The sequence below is a fragment of the Lipotes vexillifer genome, unplaced genomic scaffold, assembly GCF_000442215.2.
Source record: "Lipotes vexillifer unplaced genomic scaffold, Lipotes_vexillifer_v1.1 scaffold621, whole genome shotgun sequence".
In the NCBI taxonomy this organism is placed as follows: Eukaryota; Metazoa; Chordata; class Mammalia; order Artiodactyla; family Lipotidae; genus Lipotes; species Lipotes vexillifer.
The window spans coordinates 1,954,407-1,980,082 of NW_006792411.1; the positions used below are offsets into that span (position 1 = coordinate 1,954,407).

General features: G+C 51.3%; 1 protein-coding gene across 1 annotated transcript in view; it reads left to right on the top strand.

Annotated features, from left to right (window-relative positions):
* The window catches only part of ERGIC1 (endoplasmic reticulum-golgi intermediate compartment 1), a 111,604-nt gene extending 89,587 nt beyond the window's left edge, over positions 1–22,017 (top strand). Inside the window, exons 8-11 of the mRNA XM_007465559.1 lie at positions 3,548–3,608; positions 7,919–8,019; positions 10,939–11,061; positions 21,910–22,017. Coding sequence (XP_007465621.1) covers positions 3,548–3,608; positions 7,919–8,019; positions 10,939–11,061; positions 21,910–22,017 — 393 coding nt within the window. The remainder of the gene's footprint in view (positions 1–3,547; positions 3,609–7,918; positions 8,020–10,938; positions 11,062–21,909) is intronic.
* The last annotated feature ends 3,659 nt before the right edge of the window (positions 22,018–25,676 follow it).

The window sequence follows — 25,676 nt, forward strand, 5'->3', positions numbered from 1 at the left end:
AATGCTGATGCTGGTTGAATGCTTTGTGCGTGCTGAGCACCGTATTTCACAAGCACAATCCTCTTTTACCCTCTCAGCAGCCCCAGAGGTAGATACTATATATTGTCTCCATTTTTCGGATGAGGAAACTGAGGCACCGAGAGGGTAAAGCCTGGTGCAGAGCCTGGGTCTGAATCAGAGTCTGGCTTCGGGCCGCACCACGGGGACTGCCTCCCGTGCCCTCTCTCACCCCTTTCTCCCTTTGTGTTGCTTGTACTTCCTTCCCGGGGCACCGTTGCCCAGCCTGAGTGACCCGGTCATCGCCTTCCCAGCCTTCCTGGAGGCCCCAGAGAATTTCCTCTGGGAGACGGTGCTTAGGAACAGAGAAGGCCCAGTCTCCCTGGGCCAGACTTGCTGTCTACACACTCAGTGAAGCACGGCCCGCCCTGGGACTGTGGACTCACTTCCTGCAGGTGAATTCATACAGGCTTCACATGCACACCTCCCATTTCTCCATCCAAGGGACTGCTGTGTGGACGTTCCCCAGCCTGCCTTGCTGGGTTCAAATCCTGGCTCCACCACTTACTAGTTGTCTGACATTGGAGAAATTATTTAGTCTTGCTAAGCCTCAGTTATCTCATCTGTAAAATGGGGACAACAATTGTACCTGCCTCATAGAATTATAGTGAAGATAAACTGAGTTAATGCACGTGAAGCTCTTAGAACAATTGCCTGGCACAGAGTAACTGGTCAGTGAAATGAGCTCTGGCCGTTGTAGTTGTCCTCTGTACTCTCATCCTGCACCAGGCCCTGCAGGGTAAGATGCTCCCGGCCCACAGGGGCTCGCACGGCCATCGGGGAGACAGACGTGGGGTGCTCACCACCCCAGTGGGACGGGAGCTGACAAGCCACAGGCAGGGGGGGGGGGTGGGGGGGCGGCAAGAGAAAAGCCACAGGCAGGTGGAGGGCCGAGGGCCCTCCATATATGAGCGCTGGGCAGCACCCCAGTTGCCTTTGCAACCCACCAGCTCAGCAGATCCTTGACACAGCCGGGGAGGTAGGCACTGTGAACCCCAGTGTGCACATGGGGAGACTGAGACTGGAGTCACCTCACTGGCAGCACCACCAGAATCCACACTCCTTCCTCATGGGAACTTTCGACCTCTTCAGCCTGCACTGAAGCCTGCACTTTCTCACCTAGAAGCAGTGTTTAGGTGACCCTTTGTTTAACCCTCACAAGAACTCCCTGAAGGATGCTGGGTGGCATTTATTTATCCTGAGGAAGAAACAGGGTCAGAGAAGTTCAGTAACTTGCCCAGAGTCATATAGCTTGAAAACCAGGTGTGTCCGGCCCTGCGTCTTCTTTGACTGTGCCTCATAGGTTCATGGATTCATCAGACCCCCCTCAAAATTTCTGCTCTGCGCCAGGCTCTGTGCAAGGCTCTGGGGTAACAGCGGTGGATAAACCATACAGGATTCTTGCCCTCAAGTGAAGAAGAGATTAAATGTAAATAAACGTAGTTACAAGGGACAAGAGAAGCATAGGATTCGGGACAGTGATGTGGAGGCCGGGGCGGGGTACCCCCAAGCCTGGGAGGTCAGGGAGGGCTTCCCTGAGGAGGTGACATCTAAGGTGACATCTAAGCCACGCGCTAAAGGGTGAGAAGGATTTGGCCAAGCACAGGACAGGGAAGTCTTGCATATCACCCCTGTCCTAGAGAACCCACTCTGTGGCACATCCAACCAGTCATTTTCATAGAAAAGACCCTCAAGGTCACTTTCAGAAAAAATGGATCAGCAAGTGTCCATGACATCAGAATGATGTTCTGTACATGAGATGCCAGAGGCTCATCAGAGTCAGCAGAGAGGGCTCAGCAGTGTCCATCTGGAGGGGGGAGCAGAGTTTTAGGTGGAGCGAGAGACCCACGATAGGTTTAGGAAGGTGGGGGCTGACCCAGGCCGGTGGGTGTCATAGAAAGAGCACCCACCTGCCATGTGGAAGACCGGCCGTGAGGCAAGGCTGCAGGTAGGAAGGTGAGGAAAGGGCTGCAGCCAAGGCCAGGGGGCAGGAGGGGAAGAGAGGAAGGAGAGGGGCAGCCTTGCGTTGCTGTCTGCTGCTATAGAACAGGACAGTAATAGCCTTTCCGCTTGGCCCTTATGGCGGAAATAGGATTTTTTAAAGATGTAGAACACGTAGCCGAGGATTTATCTATCCATCCATCATCCATTCAACAAGTAATTATTGAGCACCTACTATGTGCCAGGTCTTGCACATATCGGTGAGGATGATCGTGGTCCCTGCCCACCTGAAGTATTGTATAGTCTAGAGGGGAGGACAGAAATGAATCAGATAATCGTACAAATGAATGTCAGATAAAACCCTGACGTGCAGCCATGTGAGGGACTATTCTAGCACTCTTGCCTCTACAGCCACTGTCCTCTTGGGTTAGAAACCAAGTCTTTAGATAGTCAATCCCGAGGCAGCAGTGGACAAGCTTTCCTCAGAGCTTCTTAAGAGTGTGCAGTTGTGTTAAGCGCTCGATAAACATCAGCGACCTGAGACCAGGATCAGGGTCAGGTCACCCACTGTTCCTGGAGTGGCCCTCGCTGCAGGAGCCTGTCCCCTCCTACCTCTCTGACCTCTTCCCTTTCCACTCCTCACCCCCTTCCTCTCTAGGGCTTCACGGGCTCTGTTTCTCAGTCTCCAGACTCCTGTGTTTGCATGAGCTACTGGCGTGATTAACTTCCCACTTTCCTACAAATCTTGGTGTCAGTGTCACTTCCCCCAGGAAGTCCTCCAGGATGCCTACCCCAGCAGCCCCTGTTAACCATGCCCATGATGACATGCTCCATGTATCGGGCATACTTTGTCCTGCTTTAGATTCTCCTCGAGGCTTACCTGGTTTCCCATTGTCCTCAGAGGAGAGGTGGGACGTGGCCTTCAGCCCCTGCCAGGGGGACACAGCTGGGCCGGCTGCCATGAGGAGGAGTGTCTTCACAACTGCTATATGTTCCCCACAGCAGACAGGGTCGGAGGCCAGCAGCCCTGGGTCCTCTTTCAGAGGGCTGTGGGGGTCTCAGGAGGAGCATGCTGAGACCCAGCTCGGCCTTTGCTTGAGTTTTCTGTGTCCCTTAATGGAAAGAGCCGTTCCATGTAGGCTTGAGGTCAGACAGACCTGAATTCAGAGTTCAGTTCAGCCACTTACCAGTTGTGAGATGCTGGACAAATGTTGGTGCTTCTCCAAGCTTTGGTTTGCTCTTCTGTAAAATGGGCCCATGGTCCATCATTAGGGGCATTAAACGAGATGACGCTAAGTACCCAGGACTGAGTGTCTCATAGTAAGTGCTCAAGATGGGAAGCAAACTAGTGCCTACCATGTGTCAGGCCTCCGCCGCGTCTGTATCTTGGTCCCCACGACGTCTCTACGAGACAGACCATGCGGGATCCCCGTTTTACACACAGGTAAGGTCCCTAGACCAGGTTGCACCTGGCCATTCTCCCACAGCCAGGACCAAGCCTAGAGGTGGTAGCATCCTGGGGTCAGCCCCTCACTGTGCTTCTCCACAGGTCCAGAACGTCCACGGAGCTTTCAACGCTCTCGGGGGAGCAGACAGACTCTTCTCCAACCGTATGTACCCCATACCCACACTGGGAACAGCTTTCTGCCCCAAGACTCCCAGTGCAGCAGGGAGGGAGCCGGGTTGGAGAGGGAGGGAACGTTTACCAAGCCCTCGCTGTAAGCCAAGCTGTTAATGCTGCATTCCCACAGCTAGCCTGTGAGGAAGTGGAATTATCCCCATCTCACAGAGAAGGGAAGAAAAGTGACTTGTCATGGCAGTCCTAGGCACATCATCACTGCTCCATGTATACCGGATGTTATCATTATTATTATCGTTACTGCCACATAATTGTTGTCGGTTGAGATAATCACCCTAGATCCCACAGGGAGTGGTGACAGAGCCAGAATTCATCCTGGCTCCAAGTGGCACCGTGAGAACAGGGCTGTGGGTGGCTCAGCCAGATCTGGCTACCTGGGGTGCCCCCCCCCCCCCCCCCCCCCCCCCCCCCTCGCCAGAGCCAGAATTCATCCTGGCTCCAAGTGGCACCGTGAGAACAGGGCTGTGGGTGGCTCAGCCAGATCTGGCTACCTGGGGTGCCCCCCACCCCACCCCCTCCTCCTGCTTCAGCCCCTCCCACCCACAAATGGCCCCTCCCTGAGCCTCCTCCCCGCTGGGCTCCCTGGCACCTTGGCCCAGATTAAAGAGCGTGCCACATCTTTACAGACCTGCAGAAGAGCACACATACCAACACACCTGTGCAGACGCACGTGGGGCCTTGCACAGAACGGGCCTGGGAGGTCTGTCTGTTCAAGCCGATCCACCCACTGGGTTCTGTAGGACAGGTTACCGAGACTTTTATTTCCTCACCTGAGCTCACCTTTTCACCCATATGTCCTTAATCATTGCTTAAAATACATTCACAGGCAGACCTCGGAGACATTATGGGATCAGTTCCAGGCCACCTCAGTGAAGTGAATATTGCAATAAAACAAATCACAGGAATTTTTTGGTTTCCCAGTACATAGGAAATTTATGTTTACACTACACTGAAGTCTATTTAGTGTGCAGTAGCATTATGTCTTCAAAAATAATGTAAATACCTTAATTTAAAAATACTTTATTGCTAAAAAATGCTAACCGTCATCTGACAACACAGGGTTATCACAAACCTTCAATTTGTAAAAACAAACAAACAAAAAAAACCCACAGTGTCTTTGACGGGCAATAAAGTGAAGCAATGAAACGAGGTGTGCCTGTACTCTCTACCAGCCTAAGCATGGAATGGAATTGGGATAATCCAAGCAAAAGAGGACTACCCTCCATGACCTGCCCCAACAAATCAAGCTTCTCATTTCTCCGTGTCCCTGGGAATCCTTGCCCGTGAGCAGAAATCATTTTTTCCAAGCAGCTTACCTTCTGATTTTTGTGCCTGGTGTTATATCATAACCACAATTCGTGTACAGTTTTTCCACTGGTAATGGAGGCACGGTTGCCCATCTAGCAGCTCTGTTGTGCTTTAAGGCACTGTCTTTTCACGGAAGACGTCTGTGGTTTCTACCTTTTCACCATCGCAGTAACGCCTCTGATATTTACAAGACTTGCTTTACATTTACCCTATTGTTTCCCAGCTGGGTCCGTACCCACTCATGCCGCTTCCCCGCAGCGTGTCAGTGTGTAACTGCGCCCCCTGGTTTTTACGCAGATGTCTGATTATACTGGAGGGAGACGATTCTTCGTGTGGTGGGGTGTTCATCGTGGTTCTGCGTGCGGGCAGCGTGTTGTCCCGAGGGGCCTGTCCCCACCTGCTTGCAATTAGCCTGGACCTCTCAGCTGCCTGATATTGGAAGAAAATCAAGCTAGGAAGGCCCCAGGGTGTGCAAGCTGATGGAGGGTGTGGGCAGAAAACCTTTCCTGCTCCTGGGCTACTGACGAAAGCCATCTCAGGCTGGCTTCAGTGGAAAGAGAGATGCATGAGATGCACCAGACAGCCAGGCTAGAGCGGGCTCTCATTTCCTCAGCTCTCAAGCCTGGTACCCCACCCCCCACCCCGTCCCCGCCGCTTGTCCCTCTGCTCCCAGGTCCGCCATGGGGGGCTGCTTCTTGTCATTCAGGTCTCAGCTCAAATGCCACCACCTCAGAGAGACCCTCCCTGACCACCTTTTGTACAGTAACCCCCATGCCTAGCAGCACACCTGTTTTTCTTCCTAGCACAGACCACTCTGTATGAAGATACTGGCAGTGACTCTGTTGTACCAAAGGCCTTAAAATTGGTCATTGCCTTTGAGTCATCAATTCTACTGAGAGGAGAGTAAGCTAAGGAAACAAATGAGGGAGTGTGCAAGGATTTAGGAAAATAATGGTCGTTTAGGTCATTGTTTATAAGAGTGAAAATGAGCCACAGCGTCAGTGTCTGGCCCCAGGGGCCTGGTTGAGCACACTGTGCATGGCCTTGCTGGGGGATGAGTGCAGTGACCGTGAGGTGTCAGAACCTCACTGGTGTTCAGGCAGCAAGCAGCTATCGAGCACCTGCTATGTGCCAGGCGCCGTGCGAGGGGATATGGCGATGGGTAAAACCAATGCCGTAGACCTTGCGCTGTATCTTAGACCTGAAACAGCATCCGTGGTGTTCAGTTCTCAGAAGAAGGTTCAGTATGATCCAATTTTATATTTATGTTTAGGGAAATAGAAATAAAAGTATAAATAGAAGTCTAGCAGTGCATACATGAGAATGCGAATCGCCGATTTTCTGTGGAGGGTGGCTTTGTGGGTGATATCTTTTTTCTTCACGATCATCTGTGTGTTTTACAAATTTGAACAGAACTATTACAGGTGTGATTTTCATAAGGCATTCACTCTCTCGTTCCTTCAGGTTTTTAACGCGGGGCCGTGGGCATTTGGAACTCCGTATTTCAAGTGTGGTCTCTGTGCTCCTGGCTTAAAATGCAGATTGTGAGCCCCACCCCAGACCCACTGAACAGAACCCTTGGGGTGAGGCCCGGGTGTCTGCCTTTTAAATCCTGGGTGACCCTTGTGCTCCTGAAATCTGAGCACCGGCGGGGTTGAGCAGAGGGATGTTGGGGTCTTCATGGGCTTAGGCCTGAGGCTGCAGGACTTTTCCCAGGTTTTTAGAGGAGTCGGGTCTCAAGAGGGTTCAAGAAACACCACCCTTTCCTTACCAAGACGCAGTGTTGGCAGGAAGGGGCTGTGAACACCATCTACATCCCCTACCCTTTCACAGAAGATGAGTCCAAAGACTCCGGACTGACTCAGCCAGGAGACCAGGATTAGAGCCCACAAGGCTGAATTTCTGTGTTGTTTTAGCTGCGTGGTCCCTGACCCGAGATTCTAGAAGGCAACAATAGAGGGGTCTGTGAGCTTCTCCCAGTATCCCAGAAGGCCCAAGGGAATATCACCTTTCCCGGGATGCTATTTAGCAGCTTTGGGCCAGCATTCTATCAGCCTAGTGTTTGATTCCGGTTACCTCATGCTTATCAGAAGCTGATTCATCTGTTCTTCTATTCATGCCTCTGCCCAGTCAGCCCTCCATCCATTCATTCATTCAATAAGCATTTGCCACTGTCCACTTCGTACCAGGCCTTGCGCAGGGTTCTAGGGACACAGAGATGAGGAAGGCTCAGTCCCTGCCCTCCGTAGTCTCCCCCATCCAGTGGGGAAGGGGTAAGAGTTACAGTGGAATATGACAGGACCAGGTGGAGGAAGAACTGATCTCCCATTAATTGAAAATGGGGAAAGAGATTAATCAGTCATTATAGATAGGTGCCGTTTTTCTGGTTGGTGGATTCTTTTTTAAAACTTGAACCCAGTTTTTTCCAAAAGTAACAATATTCAAACAGGACGAGAGGGTGCACAACAAAATGTGACCTTTATGAAATCCTGCCTCCTGTCCCGCCCCCCCCACCAGAGGCTAAAACCGCTAATAGTTTCTTGGGCATCTTTTCAGAAAATTCTTCTCTACATTCTTCACGCAGGTAGAGGAGTGAGTCTTCCCTGCCCCCAATACATGGAAACACGTTATTCACCCTGGTCCCTAACTTAGTTCTTTTCACTCAATGATACCCCCCCCTTGGAGAGTGGCCTCTTCCACACCCCCTCCTCAGCAGCTGCCCTGTGGATGGACATTAGGGTTGTTACTAGAATTTAACATTATATACAGTGCAGGAGTAAAGATCCTGACCGATGGAGTCTTTCAATTCCTGGTGCCCAAAGGGAGAAATGAAGAGGGGTCGTTTGGTGGTGAAATTGTGCAGACTGAGTGCCTCCCCACACCCCGCGATGGCAAGCAGGTTTAGGGTTGAAACGAGCTGCCGGCCGGGCAGTACCCGGCCCCCTGCCTCATGCTGCTGTGTCCTTCCCACAGCCCTCGCCTCCCACGACTACATCTTGAAGATCGTGCCCACGGTTTACGAGGACAAGAGTGGCAAGCAGCGGTACTCTTATCAGTACACGGTGGCCAACAAGGTACACGGGTGGCAGCTGCGTGCAATCGCGCCCTCTGCTGGCTGAGAGCCGAGGTGACAAGTGTCTGGGCGCGATCTCCTCTGATTCCCTTCAACGGGCCTTTCCTGGAGGGGTGATCTACCCTGGGCAAAGACGGAAGGCCAGTCTCAGAGTCAAGGGGAGGAAATCGAACCGGGACGTAGAGCGTGATCTGTTGGAGAAAGAGCAGGCAGGTGGCCTGTCCCAAAGGTCTAGGGCTTGCAGACATCTCCGCTGCCCTGTATCTGGCCCTGATTATTCAGGCACGGGACCCTGATTGGTTAGCACGCAGCAGATGCTCTGGCTCGTGGGGCACAAGCTCGTTATCCAGAATCATGAGGCTCTGGAATTACACCAGATGGCTGTTGGTTAACAGGTACGTCCCAGGACCCCAAGACTCAAATTCACGGAGATGCAGGCAGGCCTTGGTGGGAAGCAAAGCACAGTCAGAGCCAGCAGAATGGGGTGACAGACAGTGGTTTCAAGCCAAGACAGCCTCAGTCTCCCTGGAGATGACCCTGCCATGGGACATGAATGCTTGAAGCCCATTGGTTGAGGCGTCCCCAGTAGACCCCTTTACACCAGGACTCTCCTTCTTTTTCTGTTCCAGGACCACCCAGACCCCTTAAGGTGATATATTGTTTGGCTCTAATAATAATAATAGTAAGAGTAGTAGCTATCATTTATGGATTACTTACCATGGGCTGCACATTATGCTAAGCTCTCTACCTCCACCATCTTTTCCAGTCATCAAGGCAGCTCTGACATTGGGACTATTATTGTCCCCATTTTACAGGTTTGGCCACTGAGGCACTGAGAGGTGGTCCTGGAGCTATAACATGGCTGGACGGGGATTAGAACCAGCTTCTCCTCCAGTTCCAAAACCTGGTCTCTTGATCACATCACCTGTTCAGTCTGAACCAGGGGCCTCCGAGTCTGCCAGGCTGGGAGCTACTCTCTCTTGGGTGCCTTGGGGTCCCTCTACTCTGCTCCACCTGCACTGATGCTCTGGTGTAACTCTCCGAGGCAGAGGGGTCCTGTTTCTTGGAGGGCATCTCACTGGAACCCTCAAGTGCTGACAGCATCTGACAAATGGGAGAAAGTGGAGGCAGTGTGAACAGAAACAGTGTGGGCTGTGGAGCAAACTTCCGTTTCAAACCTGGCTCGGTCACTCACTAGCTCTGTCACCTGGGACAAGTCACATAACTGCTCTGTGCCTCAGTCTACTCATTTGTAAAACGGGGATGGTGCCCACCTCATAAGATCGCTCTCAGATGAGGCAGTGTTTTTAAAACCACCGAGCCCACAAAGAAGGCTTTGGCAAATGGTACCCACTGCTGCTATTTTTTTATTATTTTTCCTCTGTCCCTCAGCTCTGGGCTGTGACCCAGACAGTCATCCTGCCCCATGAGCTCTCCCTGGGGAAAGCTGATCTTGTTTTGCCCAAGGCTCCTTCCCTTGAGGCTTTGGCAAAGGCCCAGCAGCCAGGACGGCTTGCTCAGCTCCCTCTGCGGCCTCAGCCCTGGCCTGCACTGTGAGCGCATGAGGCTGCACCCATCGGGGCCCGTGGCAATCCAACAGAGGAGGCAAGTTTCAGCGTTGTCCTTAAAGAAGCTGCAGGGCTTGGGCCTTAGCATTTGGGGTTGGGGCTAAAGTCTGGTCTCCAGTTGCTGAGGACAAATGACAGCAACCGAGAGGTTTTCAGCATCCTGAAGTGGATGCACTGTTAATTCAGCCCCTTGGCATCCTTGGAGTCCCGGCCGGTGCCTTCTGAGGAAGGCTTGTGGTGGGGCTGTGCCCTCTGACTTTCCCGTTCTGTGTGTTCCTTCTTTGAAGAAGCTTACTCCCCACATCTCACTCACACACACGCACACCCGCCTCAGGATGTCATGAGGACTGTCCCCTCCTTGCCAAGCTGTCCAGACACCCCTGGGGAGATCGGGCCATTCGTCCATGGTGCTGCAGTATTGCACATTTTTTTTTTTTTTTTTTTTTTTTTTTTTTGTGTTGTCTTTGAATGGGTTTTTTTATCATGGTGATGCTGGCTTCATAGAATGAGTGAAAAAGCACTTCTTCCTCTTTAATTTTTTAGAAGAGTTTGAGATGGATAGGTCTTCTCTCTTCCTTAAATGTCTGGTAAATTCACCTGTGAAACCATCTAATCCTGAACTTTTGTTAGTTGTCAGTTTTTAATTAATGATTCAATTTTATTACTGGAAATTGTTCTGTTTATACTCCCTATTTCTTGGGAGATTGTACATTTCTAGGCATTCATCCATTTCTTAAAGATGGTTAAATCCGGGGCACGAACCCGCGTCCCCTGCATCGGCAGGCGGACTCTCAACCACTGCGCCACCGGGGAAGCCCTGCACATATTTTTACATGCCTCCTTCTCCAGACTGCGGGTCCCTCTGGGGATGGGGCAGGGCGTACTCCCCTCAGGGTCCCCAGCAACCGGCAAGGGGCCAGCACACAGGAGAGGTGCTCAGTGAACTATCACTGAGTAAACAAATGGATTCTGCATGGCCCAGGAGTTGAAGGGAGAAATAGGCCTTTACTCAAACTGAGCCCACTCACACTTGTCCTTTGACAGCTCTGCTCTCCTATTTTGATTCTGGTGCTGCTCCCAAGGTCATGCAGTCCATTTCCAAGCAGTCCAAAGGGTCCAAAATGCTCCCAGTGAATGGTGGCCATCCAGATGCTGATGGCGGAGCTACTGGGGGGAAGGGTGTGAGAGGAGGGGTCCGTGGAGCCTGGCTCTGCAGGGGGAGGGAGGGAGAAGAGCCCGTTCTTGTGGGTTTCTGGGGACCCTCTGCCACCCGTCCCCCCCATCCCCCATGCGGCAGGGTTTGAGCCTGAGTCTCACCTCCCCAACCCCTGTTCGCTCTCCTTGCACCTCAGGAGTACGTCGCCTACAGCCACACTGGCCGCATCATCCCCGCCATCTGGTTCCGCTATGACCTAAGCCCCATCACGGTCAAGTACACGGAGAGACGGCAGCCTCTGTACAGGTTCATCACCACGGTGAGTGGGCGGGGTGCCTGCTGTGAGCACCCCAACCGGTTCTCCAAGAAGCAGGATGCAGCCCACAGGGCTAGGGGCTCAGCCTGTCCACACAAGGCTGGGACCTCTAGGATGTTTAGAAATGTCATCAGAAGCACATCAATATCGATGGCGTTTCATCCAGAAACTCTTTTCCAGATGGGAATGCCACTCAATCACTTCGTTCCTTAAGCAATCCCATCTTTATATGGCTCAGTTGGATGTTCCTGATTTTCTCCAGTTTTTTATTTTTATGGAAATTGTTCTTAGCAGGGCTTATCCTTTTCTGTGTAAGTTTTACAGTGAAGATTTCACTCATTTTTTTCCATGTCTATTTTCTAACTCTAGCTGCCGATTCTGTCAGGTTTGTTTCTTTCCTTCCTTCCCGCCTGTTCTCTTTTTTCTTTTTTGCCATTGTCTCCACCAAGTCCAGTCTTCTGTGAGGCAGCTTCAAGCTGATGTCAGTTTTCTTTGATGCTGACTGTTTCTATCAAGTACTATCCTGGCTTCCCATTGAAAATGTCCTTGGGGTCAGAACAGCCAGGTCACAGTGCCCTGCTCCAACCAAGAGGCCTGGAGAAATTCGGTAAGCCAGAGTCAGTGAAGGTGGAAGAGATGAGGTGATTTTCCCTCCCTCCTAGATTTAGAAACTGCTTTTCTACCTCTTCATACTTTTAATAATGATTCAGAATTCGGTGTCCAGTCTTGGCTCTTTCATTTCCTGCTCTGACTAGGTCTGTCTTAGGACTCTTGTTACAGAAGAGACAGGACCCCACACCAAGCTGGCTTGAAGGATAAGTGGGCTTCAGGTATGGCTAGATCCAGGTACAAATGTCTGGAATAGGTCTGTCTTCATCCTGCTCTCCTCTGTACTGGCTTCATTTTCACATAAAATTTACCAATAGAAAGTACCTCTTTCTCAGTAATCCTACCCCAAGTTTTGGATAGAATGGCACTGTCATTGGCCTGGCTCAGGTCCCATGCTATCCTTGTGGCCTGGAGAATGAATGGTGTGCTCCAGTTGGCCAGCCCCACCCAGACTGCAAGGACAAAGATTACGAGGGGGTGGGGTTCCCCAAGAGAAAAATCAGAGGCCAGTTACCAGAAGAGGAAAGACTGGATGCTAGGCGGCCAAAGGGCCAGATGTCCACTACAAGGTCTCCATCTTATAATTGATGAAATAGGAATAACAGTCCCCACTTTTCCTACCTCCCAGGGCCTCGTGGGACTCAAAGCAGATTACAAAAGGGAAGCTCTGAAATTATAGAAAGCCATGTGGATACAAAGGGTGGCAAAATTTGGTGCTTATAGGAGCCTCTAAACGGCCTTTTACTGTTCTCTTGACTCCATAAAAATTTGAAACTTCTTGATCTACCAAGGGCACCTAACATAAAGCTAAAACACCAGACACAGATTGGGAGAAGATATTTGCCACACATATAAGGAAGAAGTATGCTTCAGAATTTATACGTTTAAAAAAAAAAATCTCTACGAATCAGTAAGAAAAAGTGACCAAAAAGAAAATAGGTAAGGACTCGACCATTGACAGAAGCGACCACACTGGCAGTGGAAAGACGCCCAAGTTTACTAGATATTGGAGGAATGAGATTCAAAACAGCCCAATTCAATCCTATCAGATTGGCAGAAATTAAAGACCTGCCACTGTAAAGATTGGGAGGATGCAAAGCGAGGGGACCTGTGTATACTATCTGGTGTAAATGGGGTTAGCCACTTTGGAGGGATACATATTAACCCTTTGGCTCCAAATCAGGGAATCTGTGAGCAAGTGATTCTACCCAAGGCCCCACAGGGTAGCACACTAAGTGGGTCTTGGCGCTGATTCTCAGCCAGTACGCTTACTGCATACCCAAAATTGAACAGAAGCGAAGACACGAGGAGGTGCCTCTGTGTGGGCGTGGTCTGCATCTCAGAGGCCCCGGGGTCTGCGGCCTTGATGGTGGCAGAGAAACCCCTGTGCCCACACCTCACTATAGGGTCGGGAAGGATCTTCACGGCCCCCTTCCTGTTTCCCCTGCATTCCAGACAGCTGAGGCTCTGAGTTGTTGAGATCGCTTGGTAAGTGGCTGAGAAGTGAAGCGACTTCATTTATTTGCTAAATGTCTGCTAAACTTTACCATGCGCCAGGCCCTGTGCTTTGCAGCAGGGATAGCAAGTTAGATGCAATCCCTGCTCCTAAGCTGCTCCCCGGCTGGTGGGGGAGATGGGCGAGCACACAGAACTGCAGCCCCATCCAGCAGGGGCTCCGATGGAGCTGTGCCCCAGGTACCCCAGTGGCAGACTCCCTTCTGTTTGGAAGGTTCAGAGAAGGAAACCCCAAGATGGGTCTTGAAGGGTGAGGAGACGTTTTTTAGACTGGTGAGTGAGGGAGAGAGGTTCTTAGCAAAGGGAATAGTACATGCCAGGGTGCCCAACATAGCGTGTCTTGTGAAGGCCATGTGGCTGCTTTCAATGGGGAAGGAATTCTGAGAGCTGGAGGTCCCAAACACCCCAGGGGAGGAGCCCGTCCTGCACGCCAGCCCTGCCCACCTCCACCTGAGTGGGGGCCGTGCTTCTGGGAACCTCCTGACATCATTAGCCTAGTGGTTTTTCTGAAGGCCCCCTGCTGCCATTTTGGTTGCCACGACAACCGTGGGGTCAGCCCAGGGTGAGCCAGCCGGCTGTCCCTGGCAGATGGTGTCATTGTGGAGCTTCAGAGGCCTCTGTCACAGGGCGGCAGATGTGGGGGATGACGCTTGCACACAGACACACAAGCACAAAGACCCTCGGGAGCCCTCACCAGGCAGGGTGGAGGTGGGATGGAAGTGGAGGCACCTGCTGAGACTTCTCTTTCTCTCTTTATGGAATCAAACACTTGTGTGCATTGGGGGCCTCTGCAAATAGCTCCTCAGAGGGGCTGCTGAAGAGGGGGCTTAGGCCAGGATGTTGTCATGTGGCGGCCACAGGGCTGCGGCGGCAGCTGTGGGTGGGCTGGAATGAGGGGTGGGTGCAGCCAGGGGCAGGGGAGTGGGTGTGGAGGGGAGAGGCATTCTAAGTAACAAGTACCTGGCTTAGTTGGGGTTGCCCCTTCCAGGCTCTTGTGGTCTGGAAAGGACCTTTTTTTCATGCCCTGCCTGAACAGAGGGGACGCCCTCCTCCTGGAAGCCTCCAGCAGGCTGCCCGGGCTCCTCTCTGGACACCCAGGGCACCTTGCTCAGACCTCCACTTTGTGCTATTCCAGAAAATTCCACCACTGAGAGAATAAAACAGATGGTGTTTAACAACATGAAAGGGATCCCTTTCAAAGTGCCCCCTCCCACACATGCACATTTGTCCCCTACCCCTGCCACTTGCTGGAGCCCCTTTTTGGAGATGGCCTTCAAGTGGGTGGTGGTGACAGATCGGGTGGCTTTGGAGGTGTCACATCACTTTCCTTGTGTGTGTTTTATTCTGTTTGGGGGGAGCAACCATTAGTCACCAGGTACCAAATTGGGTCAGTATGGCCATGACATTTTTTGTCCACGAAAAAGTAGCAGCTGGTGATGATGACATGCCCCCTTTGGATAACAGGGATAGCTGAGTTAAACATCATCCCTGCCCTCAAGGTGCTCCTTGCCAGTGAAATAATCCCCCAAAGTTTAGATTGCATTTCTTAGTTGCCAGGCCTGATTATGATGAGCTCCAGGCCTGACTCACCTCTGTGTCCCTAGCATCTGGCACAGGACTTGGCCTGGATGTAGGTGCTTAGAAATATACAAGGGATAGCTGCTTAAAGAAGTGATCATATAGCTGCACTTATTAAGCATCTACTAGGTGCCAGGCAATTTTACAGTCCTCTCCTTTAACCCTCCCAGGAACCCTCCAAGGTAGATGATATCATTCCTGTTTTAGATATGAATTAATTGAGGCCCAGAGAGGTAAAGAAACTCTTCCAAGATCTCACAGCCAAGAAAGTCAAGGCTGAGACTTGAGCCCCAGACTTGCCTCTGCCACATCCTCCCATCACCAGCTTGGGAGCCTTCATTTTCCAAAACAAAGGCTCTCAAGGATGTTCCAACAACAGAGCCCCCAGAAGCCATGGAGCCCTTGATAGAACACCAGGATCATTTGATACAGTGACTTCTGTCCTGGAAATCAAGAAGAAATATTATAGCAGGAAACTAGGCAATATTATGAGCATGTGTGATAAAATCACAGTCACGCCCATGCAAACCATAAAAAAAGCAAACTGTCCATCTAAGACTGGTTGGCTGGTGGTGCGCAGGTTTTCCTGCCCTTATCTGGTTACCTTTCACTCATCTGTTTGGGCACCTGCAAAGATTTTCCATTGACAAAAGGCAGCAGGTGTGTGGAGTGGGGGGCACATAGGATGGTTAAAAACAAAAACAAAGAACTGAAGGGAGACAAACTTAAAACTGAGAAGGTTTTACGTCTGAGGCTGTGTGAGTTGGGAAAAGATCAGCTTGGTAGCCGGACTGATACAACAGCCGCTTCAGACCCTCCATTCTCTCCTACTTGGGCTTTCCTCGGTGTGTCTCTCTTCCCAGGACTGTGAGCTCCAGGAAGGAGGGCTGGCTCTCAGTCACCTCTGTTCCCCAGACCTGGCATAGCCCGGGCAGGTGATAAGTGGGTGTGAAACAGTGAGCAGACACATGGAGGGTGTACACCTTGGTCCACTCCCCACAAGACAGTTGCTGTTATCTGAGGAGCAGAACAGAACCCAAATTAGCTGCCCTGTTATTCAGGCCTGGAAATGTGTATGTAAAAAAAACACTTGCATTCTGGTCCTTCCGGACGTTTGAGCAAAGCTAGTTCTTGCAGAAGCTTGTGTACCAGGGACTGATTGCTCCAACTGAGTCTGAACACCAATATCACAGTTGGAACAGGAACTGCTGGTACTTGGTTTCCTAGGGCAGGTTCTGAGACGAATAAGGAATATTAGAAAGGCATGGGCTCCATTTTATAAACTACACTTACTTTTACAGCCACACAGCATCTTACTTCATAAACTTCCCCGAGGGAGACCCCTTACCTTTAGGACATTTGATATGTAAGACTTAAGAGAGCCGAGAAAACAAAATATAAAGAAGCCATCCAGGCATGCAGATGGGAACTGAGGGAAGCCTTCAGGTGGGAGGGAAGCAGGGTGGAGGAACAGGAAAAAGCAGGCCCTTTGCAGCCTCCCAGACCTGGACGCTCGTCACCCTTGCCTACTTGGTAGCTGTGTGACCTTCGACAAGTGGGTCCCTCTCTGAGCCTGTTTCCTCACCTGTGAAATGGAGCGCACCCCATTTGCCCTACTACTCGCAAAGAATGAACGAGGAGGCAGAAGAAAGTGCCATCTCAGGCCTGGCACATAGTAGGTGCTGCACCGAGGTGGTTTTTTCAGAGGGGGCAGTGGGTATTTTGCAGCTGCAGCCACTGTAAAAATGGCAGGGAAAGGCCTCCACTCTCCCCCCGCGCCCCCCGCCAGGCTCCTGGACTAAAGGGTGCAAGTGGGCAGTCTGGCAGGCGTGACACCACTGACCGGAGACCACCACACCCTCTCCTCCCCACCTCCCCACCTCTCCCAGGCCCAGTCGTCAGCTTCCCTTCCACGACAGCCTCCACCTCTGCCCGGCCACAGCCCTGGTGTTCTCATCTGAGGCTCCAGCCTGTCTGCCGCCACCGGCATCTGATGGGACTCCGATTCATTATTTTTTTCCTCACCCTATACCTTTTGCACAAGCTTTTCAAGCAAGGCCGACTGGACGAGTAGAGTGAGCGAGCAGTGCCCGGGCACTTAACGGTGGTACATCAGGCAGCTAGACAGGGCCTCATAGTGGACCCCATTTCACAGATGAGAGAAACTGAGGCCCTGAGAGGTCAACTGGTTTTCCCCGCCAGGTTCGCAGAGCTGGTATCCGCCCCCAGGAATGTTTACTCCAGAGCCTGGTGGAACACAGAGGGATTCAGTCCTCCAGCTGGTGTGGCTGGAACTTGTCCTCTCCATATTATAAGGAATCAAGAGCCGTGATTAAAATGTCAGGGGAGCACACACACACCTTCCTTTCAAGGTAGACGAGCTGACTTCATTCTCCCCACAGTGAAAGGTCGGGAAGCTGGGGGAGCTGCAGGGAGGAAGCCTCGCCGGAAGAACAGAGGGGCATTATTGATGACTTCTGATGAAAGCAGAGTAATGTGCTTTGCCCCGACTCACTGGGGCCCACATATCAAATGGTCCTTGTCTTCATTTCTGGAGCTGGGGCTGCTGACCAGAGTAGGGTTGCAGGTTCTGGCTGTGATGGCCTCTCCTGGCTCAGTGGCCCTGCTCTCCCGTCCTCCACCCCCTCCCCCAGAAGTTGTCCCCCTGCCTCAAAGCCGGGAGATGCAAGAGCGTAGCAGCAGCAAGGGACCAAGGGAACAGGCATTTAAGGGTGTATGTGTAACACGGGCAATCCCAGGGCAGTCCTGAGGGGTGAGGATTAGCCTTCCCGTTTGTAAAAGTTAGGAAACTGAGGCTCAGGGAGCCATGGAAGTGGGCCCAGCATCCTGAGTCACCTCCACACCCCCCAGCTCCTGGGCTGACACCCCCTGTGTGAGTCACCTTTGCCCCCTGCCTGGGGCGTGGAATTCTTCGACTCCTTTTCTAAGACGTTCGTTCATTCATTCACTCCCTCCCTCCCTCACCGACTCTTATCGGTTCTTTCGCACTCACTCATGCACACACACACTCCTTTACTCAGTGAACATGTCCTGAGCCTGCTGTGGTTCGGTCTCTTCTGCTTTCTTCTCTCTCCCTGGGGCAGTCGGGAAAGCGAGCTTTAAGCAGTAGGGTTGGGTTAGGGGACTGGGGGTGAGGGGTCGCTCCCTGCCTGGCCGAAGACTGGAAACAACCTCTGGCCCGAGGTGCTTTGCCCCCGGGGATGTTCTTATGACAAACCCACGTGTCTGGGCCTCAGCTACTCCCTCTGTCGAATGGGCCCTCGGAGGGCTTGGGACCTGAGCAGCTGTAAAGAATCTGCCTGTGGTGCCTGGGACACCCTTGCCATCCTGTCCTTCCAATGAATGGCTTGTCCTCTGCTTAAAGAGCCAGGTAGAGAATGGAAATTGAGACCCAAAGGCCTGCTCTGGGGAATAAGTGATATTTTACCCATTGTTCTTCTTAGAGTGGGTCTCAGAGAGGTTTAGAAAATCTCAGGTCTTAGCAAGAAGGTTGGAGCCTTCCAGTCACCTGGAAGATGAGATTAGGTACCATTTACTAAACACCTGCTAAGTGCTAGGCACTCCAGAGGCATTGCCTACAGTATGACAGTTGGCAAAGTAGGGACAGTTTTCCCATTTTGCAGATGAAATAACTGAGGCCCAGGAAGGCTCTCCCAAGCCCAGAGTTAGAAAGCGACAGCCACGAATTCGGCTTCTGAATTCCAAGCTCTTTCTGCTGCCACAGCCAGGAAGGCCACTGTGGGCTCCCCAGTCTTCACACCCCACCTTGGCCGTGCACCCTGAGGAGGTTCACGCCTCCTGGCCTCTGCACACCACGGAGGCCTGGTTCTCCTAGCTCTTCTGCATGCAGAGCAACATGCAAGGGAACTAAGTGTCATGGGCATGATTTGCTTCGTTTTCCTTTTTATTCATTTGTGTTAATCTTGGGCCCTATCCTCCCAGGCCAGGGAGATGCCAAGTCACCATCCTCCCTTCCACCAGGCCTTTCTTTATCTCTTCTCAAGATCCCTATCAGCCTCCTAACATCTGTGGTTGGTCATTCCCCGCCCTGCCCCCCGCAACCATCAGCCAAATGTGGTGAAGCCTGTGATCTTGCCACCACCAAGGTAGAGCCTGAGTCCAAAGACAGACATACCCTCTGGTGCAAGCTTGTGGCTACATTTATTTCCTTGCGTTTCAGAATGTAGAAACCGTGACCTTCTCGGGATAAGGGATGGCCACAGCTGACCACCTTCTGGGATGAGTCCAGATGTGGCAGCCTCCTGGTGCTGGGAGTTTTCTGTGGCTACCATCTGTCAAAATCCAGGGCACGCCACAGCCTGGGAGCACCCCAGGACCCTCTCCTCACGACCCCTGCTTCACCTCACACCAGTCACCACCTGCAGATGTGAGCAGGTCAGGCAGGCCAAAGGCAAAATAATGAAAATGGGGCCATGGCAGCATCAGGCGGGCTGCTAGATTTCTCTCAGCTTTTGAGGAGTCCTCCACTGCCCCACTGAATATGCCAGAATTCCCCCTCCTCCATTGACCAGTGACCAGCACCTTGAATAGACGTAGAATAATGGGGGACATACAGCTGCATTGGGTGATGTCAGTAGACACACACAGTAGCTTCCTGAAGAGCCCTTTAGCCTTAGGCACCCTGTGAGTAACTCAGACAGGGTCAGCTGTCTGGCGGCTTGAATGCTCCCAGGGCCTCAGTTTCCCCACAGCTCTGTGTTTTCTCATGTACCTCAATGAATGTGTTGTATCTCCTTCTGTTCCAGGCCTGCCCGGTGAACGGAGGCTTCAGTTTGGGTGCCAGGTGTATGTGAATCATAGGCACACGCAGGTTCCAAAGCGTGTAGATGAATATAGATATGTGTGTGTGGTTATTTTTTATTTTTTTATTATTTGCTCCATTGCACTTAAGTCACATTTTCCTATCCTCTGATCCAAGCTCTAAAAGCGTTTTGCGGTATAAAATCGCCCATCATCTGCTCCACTCTACCAAAATAACCCGGCTCCCCTGCCGTCATCCTCCTTGAAAAGTAGCCCTGCGTCATGCTCTGAGGCCGGCGGGGAGAGGCCTTGCCCACTGAAAACACTTCAGAATAATCCCCCCAGCGCCCCCCAACCTCCTCTCTCCCTGGGGGGTTGCTCTGGTTTCTTGGGCTGTTATTACTGGAATGCCAGCTGCTCTACTTACAGCCCATCCGTACAGACCTGCTCTGTCTGTCTGGGGCCTCACAGCGCTCCGCTTAGCTCATCTCTTGGAAATATAATTTTAAAAATAAACGCCGGTTCGATTCACACTTCCCTCTTGCCTCTGCTGTGTCTCCTGGCCTGTTCGCTTGGCACCAGAGGACCCAGTATGGCACTGCTGTCTCCCAGAGCCCTCCCACGGGACCTCCAGCGCGGCCTCAGGGGCCCTCCAGGGCTGCCCAGATTGGCTTCTTCTGAGACCTGTGGTCATTTAAGTGCCCCTTAAATGTGGCAAGGGAGAAAGAGTGAGAGCTCTGGGGGCAGACAGACTTGGCTCTGCCTCACACTTGCTGTGTGACCTTGGATAGACTACTTACGTCTCTGGGCCCATGGGTACATGAGAGAAGAGGTGGTGCCTTCCTCGGGTGGTGGCATTGGTTTTTATGAACGACATAAAGTGTGTCTTTAGGGGAAAAGTACGTTTAAAGTTTCCTTGCAAACCTTTTATGCACTTTGGTTCTTTGATGGTGCCAGAAAGCAACTCGTAGGTAGGCCTGAAAATTTTGAGGAAAACATAGCATTATGTTGACACATCACAAGTGGAGTCCTGACAACTTCGAAGCAAAGTGAATAATTCGTTAGGTAGGCTTGTTTCATGCCTGGGAAGCAGCAAAGGGCCATGTTGAGAGTTTTGAACTCCAGTTCAGCCACTAATTACCGTGGCGCTGGACGAGTGACCGGGTGTCCCTGTGCCTCAGTTTCCCTGGCTGTAATATAGTTATAAGAATAGTACCTCCCTCCTAGGGTTGGCCTGGGCATTCAGCGAGGTGAGAGGCGTGAGCATTTCAAAGCGTGCCTGGCACAGAAAGGTGCTGTGTAAGTGCTGTCTCTTTTGTTGTAGTTCTTATGTTATTATGTGGCAGGAAGTACAGACATACCGGTGACATTCATGACCATCCCCGTACATACAACAGCAGTTCTTAATCGGGCAGTTTTGACCTCCAGGGGACATCTGACAGTGTTTGGAGACAATGTGTCATTTCGGTTGTCACAGCAGGGAAGAGAAGGTAGTACTGGCGTCTCACGGGTGGAGGCCCAGGATGCCGCTCACCGTTCTTCAGAGTACTGGACAGTTCCGACAACAAAGAATTATCTGGTCCCCAAAGTAAATAGTGCCGTAAGAAACTGTGCCCCGATACAAGATTTCTGGTAGCAACATAGGCCCCTCTCTCCTCTGTAGCACTTGCCTTTGTTGTAATTTTGCATTTATCGGTAAGATTATTTGATTACTACCCGTCCCACTGATATAGTACAAGCTTCTGAGGGTGAGAGGAGATTTGTTTCTCACTCCAGCCCATCCAGGCCAGCGCTGCCTATTTAGCCCACCCCAGATGTTACTCAGTCACTGGCAGCACTGGTCCTGGACCTGTCAGGCCCAGGTTCAAGTCCCAATTTTGCCACTTCTTGGCTGTATGACCTTGGGCCAGTGGCACTGCCTTTCCAAACTTCCGTTCCTTCATCTGCAAATGGGATTGTAAATATCTGATAAATTTAGAGTAGAAGTTAAGACCACAGGCTCCAGAATCAAAGACAGGCCCAAGTTCAAGTCATAGCTCTGCTACTTATTATGTGAATGTAGTTACCTGTTTAAGCCTCAGTTTCCTCACCTCTGAAATGGGTCTAATAATCCCCCTCCTTTCAGAAGGTTAATATGGGAAAGAAAGGAGCTGATAATGGTTGCTTCTTCTATTATTATTTCATTCTTCATCCAACAAGTGGAGTTTTTGAGCCCAGAGTATGTTCCAGCCCCTGTTGGTTACCACGTGGTGGGCCTAATGGGGCAGAGCATCTGCACTTGCTGAGCTCATCATCTCGTGATTTGGGAGGGGTCTGGCCTGGTGCTCCCTCCAGTGCTGACCTCTGACCTCCCCTCACCCCTTTCAGATCTGTGCCATCATCGGCGGGACCTTCACTGTTGCCGGCATTCTGGACTCGTGTATCTTCACAGCCTCGGAGGCCTGGAAGAAGATCCAGCTGGGCAAGATGCATTGACGACCCGCCTGGCCCGATGGCCGAGGACCCAGGGAGACCGCCAGCCCTGTCTCCAGCGCCCCGTCTCCTCCTGCCCTCTATCTGGCCCAGGATCTGTCTGCGTCCCAAAGTGGGGGTGAGGGGAGGGAGGGGGTGGCTCACGGGTTCGCAGCTACCTCTTTTCCCCATGTTTAACTGTAGATGAATTACACTGCCTGAAGTCTGGGTGCCCCTTTCCTTCCCTGAGGAGCCCCAACGCCAGAGTCAGGCAGGGAAGGCTCGGGAATGCTGGAGACCACTCCTGGGAAAACTGCAGTCCTTTCCCTGTTGGGCAAGCAGCTCAGAATCTATGTTGACCAGCTCTCAGCCTGGCTTTGACAATCTCCCCACTGTTTGGTCCCACTAATCACTTGGTTTCTCCCCTGGGCAGCCAGCCTGCAGACCTGGGCTCTGGGCTTTGGACCAGGCTGCCCAAAGGTACCTCCCACCTGGTGCCTTCAACAAAGAATGGTACTTCCCAGGCAAGCCCCTGATACGTGGCCCTCTAGATGGAGCCCTTGCTTCTGCTCCATCCCTTCCTGCCCGACCTAGAGCCCAGGCCTCAAGGCCCTCACCCCCACCCCTGCCTTTTCTTCCCCAGAAGCAGATGCCCAGTTGTTGGGCAGCAGCTGTGTAGACTCAAGTCTGCCCACTGGTCCCTGGGTGCCTGGCGAGTTCCCCTTTCTCTCTCTCTTCCTCTTGTTCTTCTGAACCCCCTGCCAATGTGCCTCAGCCCCCGTGCTGTGTGGCCACAGCATGGCTTGGTGGAGGGGCTGGCTGTGACTGGGAAGTCATCCTTGGAGAGCCAGACGTGGTTTGTGCACTTATGTCCAGATGGGAAGCATCCTTTTCCGCGACCCTGAGATAATCATGTCTCAGCCTCTCCCAGGTGGCTTGCCGTCGGTCCCAAGGCCTTAGGTGGGGGAAGCAAAGCAGAGCAGCCTTTCTCCCATCTTAGCATGTCCACCCTCGGGGCTCCCAAGGGTGTATAGCTCTTGGACCTCTCTGCAACCCAGATGTGGCCCACTTGCCCCACCAAGCTCCCCACTGGCTGACCACACACTAACTCGGTCCTGGTTCCTGGGGCAGCCCCACTGTTTCCTCACTTGCTCTTGGGTGGGTCCCTACCCCACTGCTCCCCCCCTATCCTTCCCCTTTAGTCCTGAAAGGGAGAGGCAATGGTCCAGGCATGAATTACACCCAGGGAATTTTAGGTATGCCCCCCCCTTCCCAGGGAGAGAGTCGCCCACCTGTTTTCCATTTATATCAAGATGGTTTGCATACTTTTGTAATTAAGGGGCCTGTAATTAAGGGGAGTGGAAGGCGTTTTTAAATTATCTCTGGATGGTTCAAGTCTCTGCCATTCGTAATTTTTGACTCTAGATTCCAATTAGAAAAGCTTCCCCTTTTGCATATGAGTTGATGAATGTGAGTGTAAACTGCATTTGGGTATTTCTGGTATCTGTGGCCACCCAGATGGATTTTTTTTTTTTTTTTTTTTTTTTTTTCTCTCTCCCCCAGTTACAGAAAGGAGCCCCTTGGGTGTGTTTTTTTTTTTTTTTTTTTTTTTGCATTCTCTTCCCCAGTTACAGAAAGGAGCCCCTTGGGTGTGTGAATACGTGTGGCTGTAGAGGGTGGGCAGGGCAGGGTGGGGAAATGGCATGCAAGTGAATTGAAATCCCATGTTTATGCATTTTTTAAAAAAAACAACTCTTGAGGACATAGGGGATGTCAGTTTCCTATGGAAGAGACACCTCTGACCCATTATTCTTATAAACAAAATCTCAAGGGAAAAAAATGTTTTAGTTCTTTCTCCACTCATTGGGTTCAAATAGATTAAAAGGCTGATTTTCAGAAATATTGCTGTGTGTTGATTGATTTCTACTTGATTGTGGCTGGGTAGCCCGGAGGCTGGGATCACAGTCAGAACATTCTAGAGGAGAATTTCATTCTAGAGGAGAGAAACTGGGAAATGTGGAGATCTGTGAGCATGATCAGAAAGTCAGGACCCCTTGGATTCAGTCCTTCCTTTACTGAATCCCTACAGAATGTCCCCTGATCTGCTACTTGCTTTTTTCTTTTTAATTTATTTTATTGAAGTATAGATGATTTACAGCCTTGTGTTAACTTGATCTGCTCGCTTTCCAGTTGTGTAGCCTCAGGCCAGGTCCTTAACCTCATGGTGCTGTTGCAGAAATTAAATCTATAACGGGTGCAAATAAGTTATACTGGATCAGAACAAGCTCATGTATGCAGGAAAGTGGTACATAGTAAATTTTCAAAAATGGTAGTTGTTCCGTATAGGTATTCCCAGATAGAATAAGGGAGATCCACCATCAGCTGTGAGAAAGGGACTTCCATGGACATTTGCCCAGTCCTTCAAGGCCTTCACTGGAACGGCAGGGACGTGGATAAACACGTCAGAGATGAATGTGAGAGCGAACCAGTCTGCGAGAAACTCTTCACAGACCCTCCCCATTCTCTCTTTAACATTCTGTGCGATACTTGAATTACTGTGACACTCAAAGCTAGTGATGGAGAGCATATGCCCACCGGTAGTCAATGAGGTGTGCTCCCAAACCTGTTTGTACCAGCTGTGCTTTATGCTGTAGTGATGTGACGTGACTTTGTTAACCAATGAAATACGACTGAAGAATGAAAGAGTCTAGTAAAACTAAGTTGAATACTTTGGAGAGACCTGATAAAGGTGAGTTGCCACGCCCTCCTCAAAACGCTACCGAATTCAGGGAATTCCCTGGCAGTCCAGTGGTTAGGACTCTGCGCTTCCAGTGCAGGGGATACTCAGCCCCTACCCCCGCCCCCCAAAAGAACCCCCACGAATTCATTGTGAATAAGGCAACTGAAAAGAGTTGGGGTGGGGGAGTCCTTGAGGATTCTGCATTCACGTTGAAAGTAAGTTCTCACTCCATGTTAAAGAAAACGAAACTGGAGCCCTGCGGTTGGTTTATGTAAGGACATAGTTTACATAAGGAAAATGAACTCCAGCAGAGTTTCTCAGTGAAAAGCCTTGCTCAGGGTCAAAAGATGGGCTAATGTGGGGTTTTGTTTTTTTTTTTCTTTTTCTTTTTTTAATATTTATTTATTTATTTGGCTGCACCGGTCTTCGTTGTGGCACGAGGGATCTTTGTTGCTGCATGCGGGATCTAGTTCCCTGACCAGGGATAGAAACTGGGCCCCCTGCATTGGTGTTACCGAGTCCAAGCTCGCTCTGCTCGCCGCACGACAGGCCAATAAATAGGGAGACAACGTGTTGAGGCAAGGAATACAACTTTATTCAGAAAGCCAGCAGACCGAAAAGATGGTGGACTAGAGTCCCCCAAAAAACCATCTTATTGGGGTCTGGATGCCAGTTTCTTTTATAGAATCAGAGAGGGAAGTAAAGTAAAAAGGCACATAGAGGGCTTCCCTGGTGGCACAGTGGTTGAGAGTCCGCCTGCCGATGCAGGGGACACGGGTTCGTGCCCCGGTCTGGGAGGATCCCACATGCCGCGGAGCGGCTGGGCCCGTGGGCCATGGCCGCTGAGCCTGCGCGTCCAGAGTCTGTGCTCCGCGGCGGGAGAGGCCACGGCAGTGAGAGGCCCGCATACAGCAAAAAAAAAAAAAAAAAAAAAAAAAAAAAA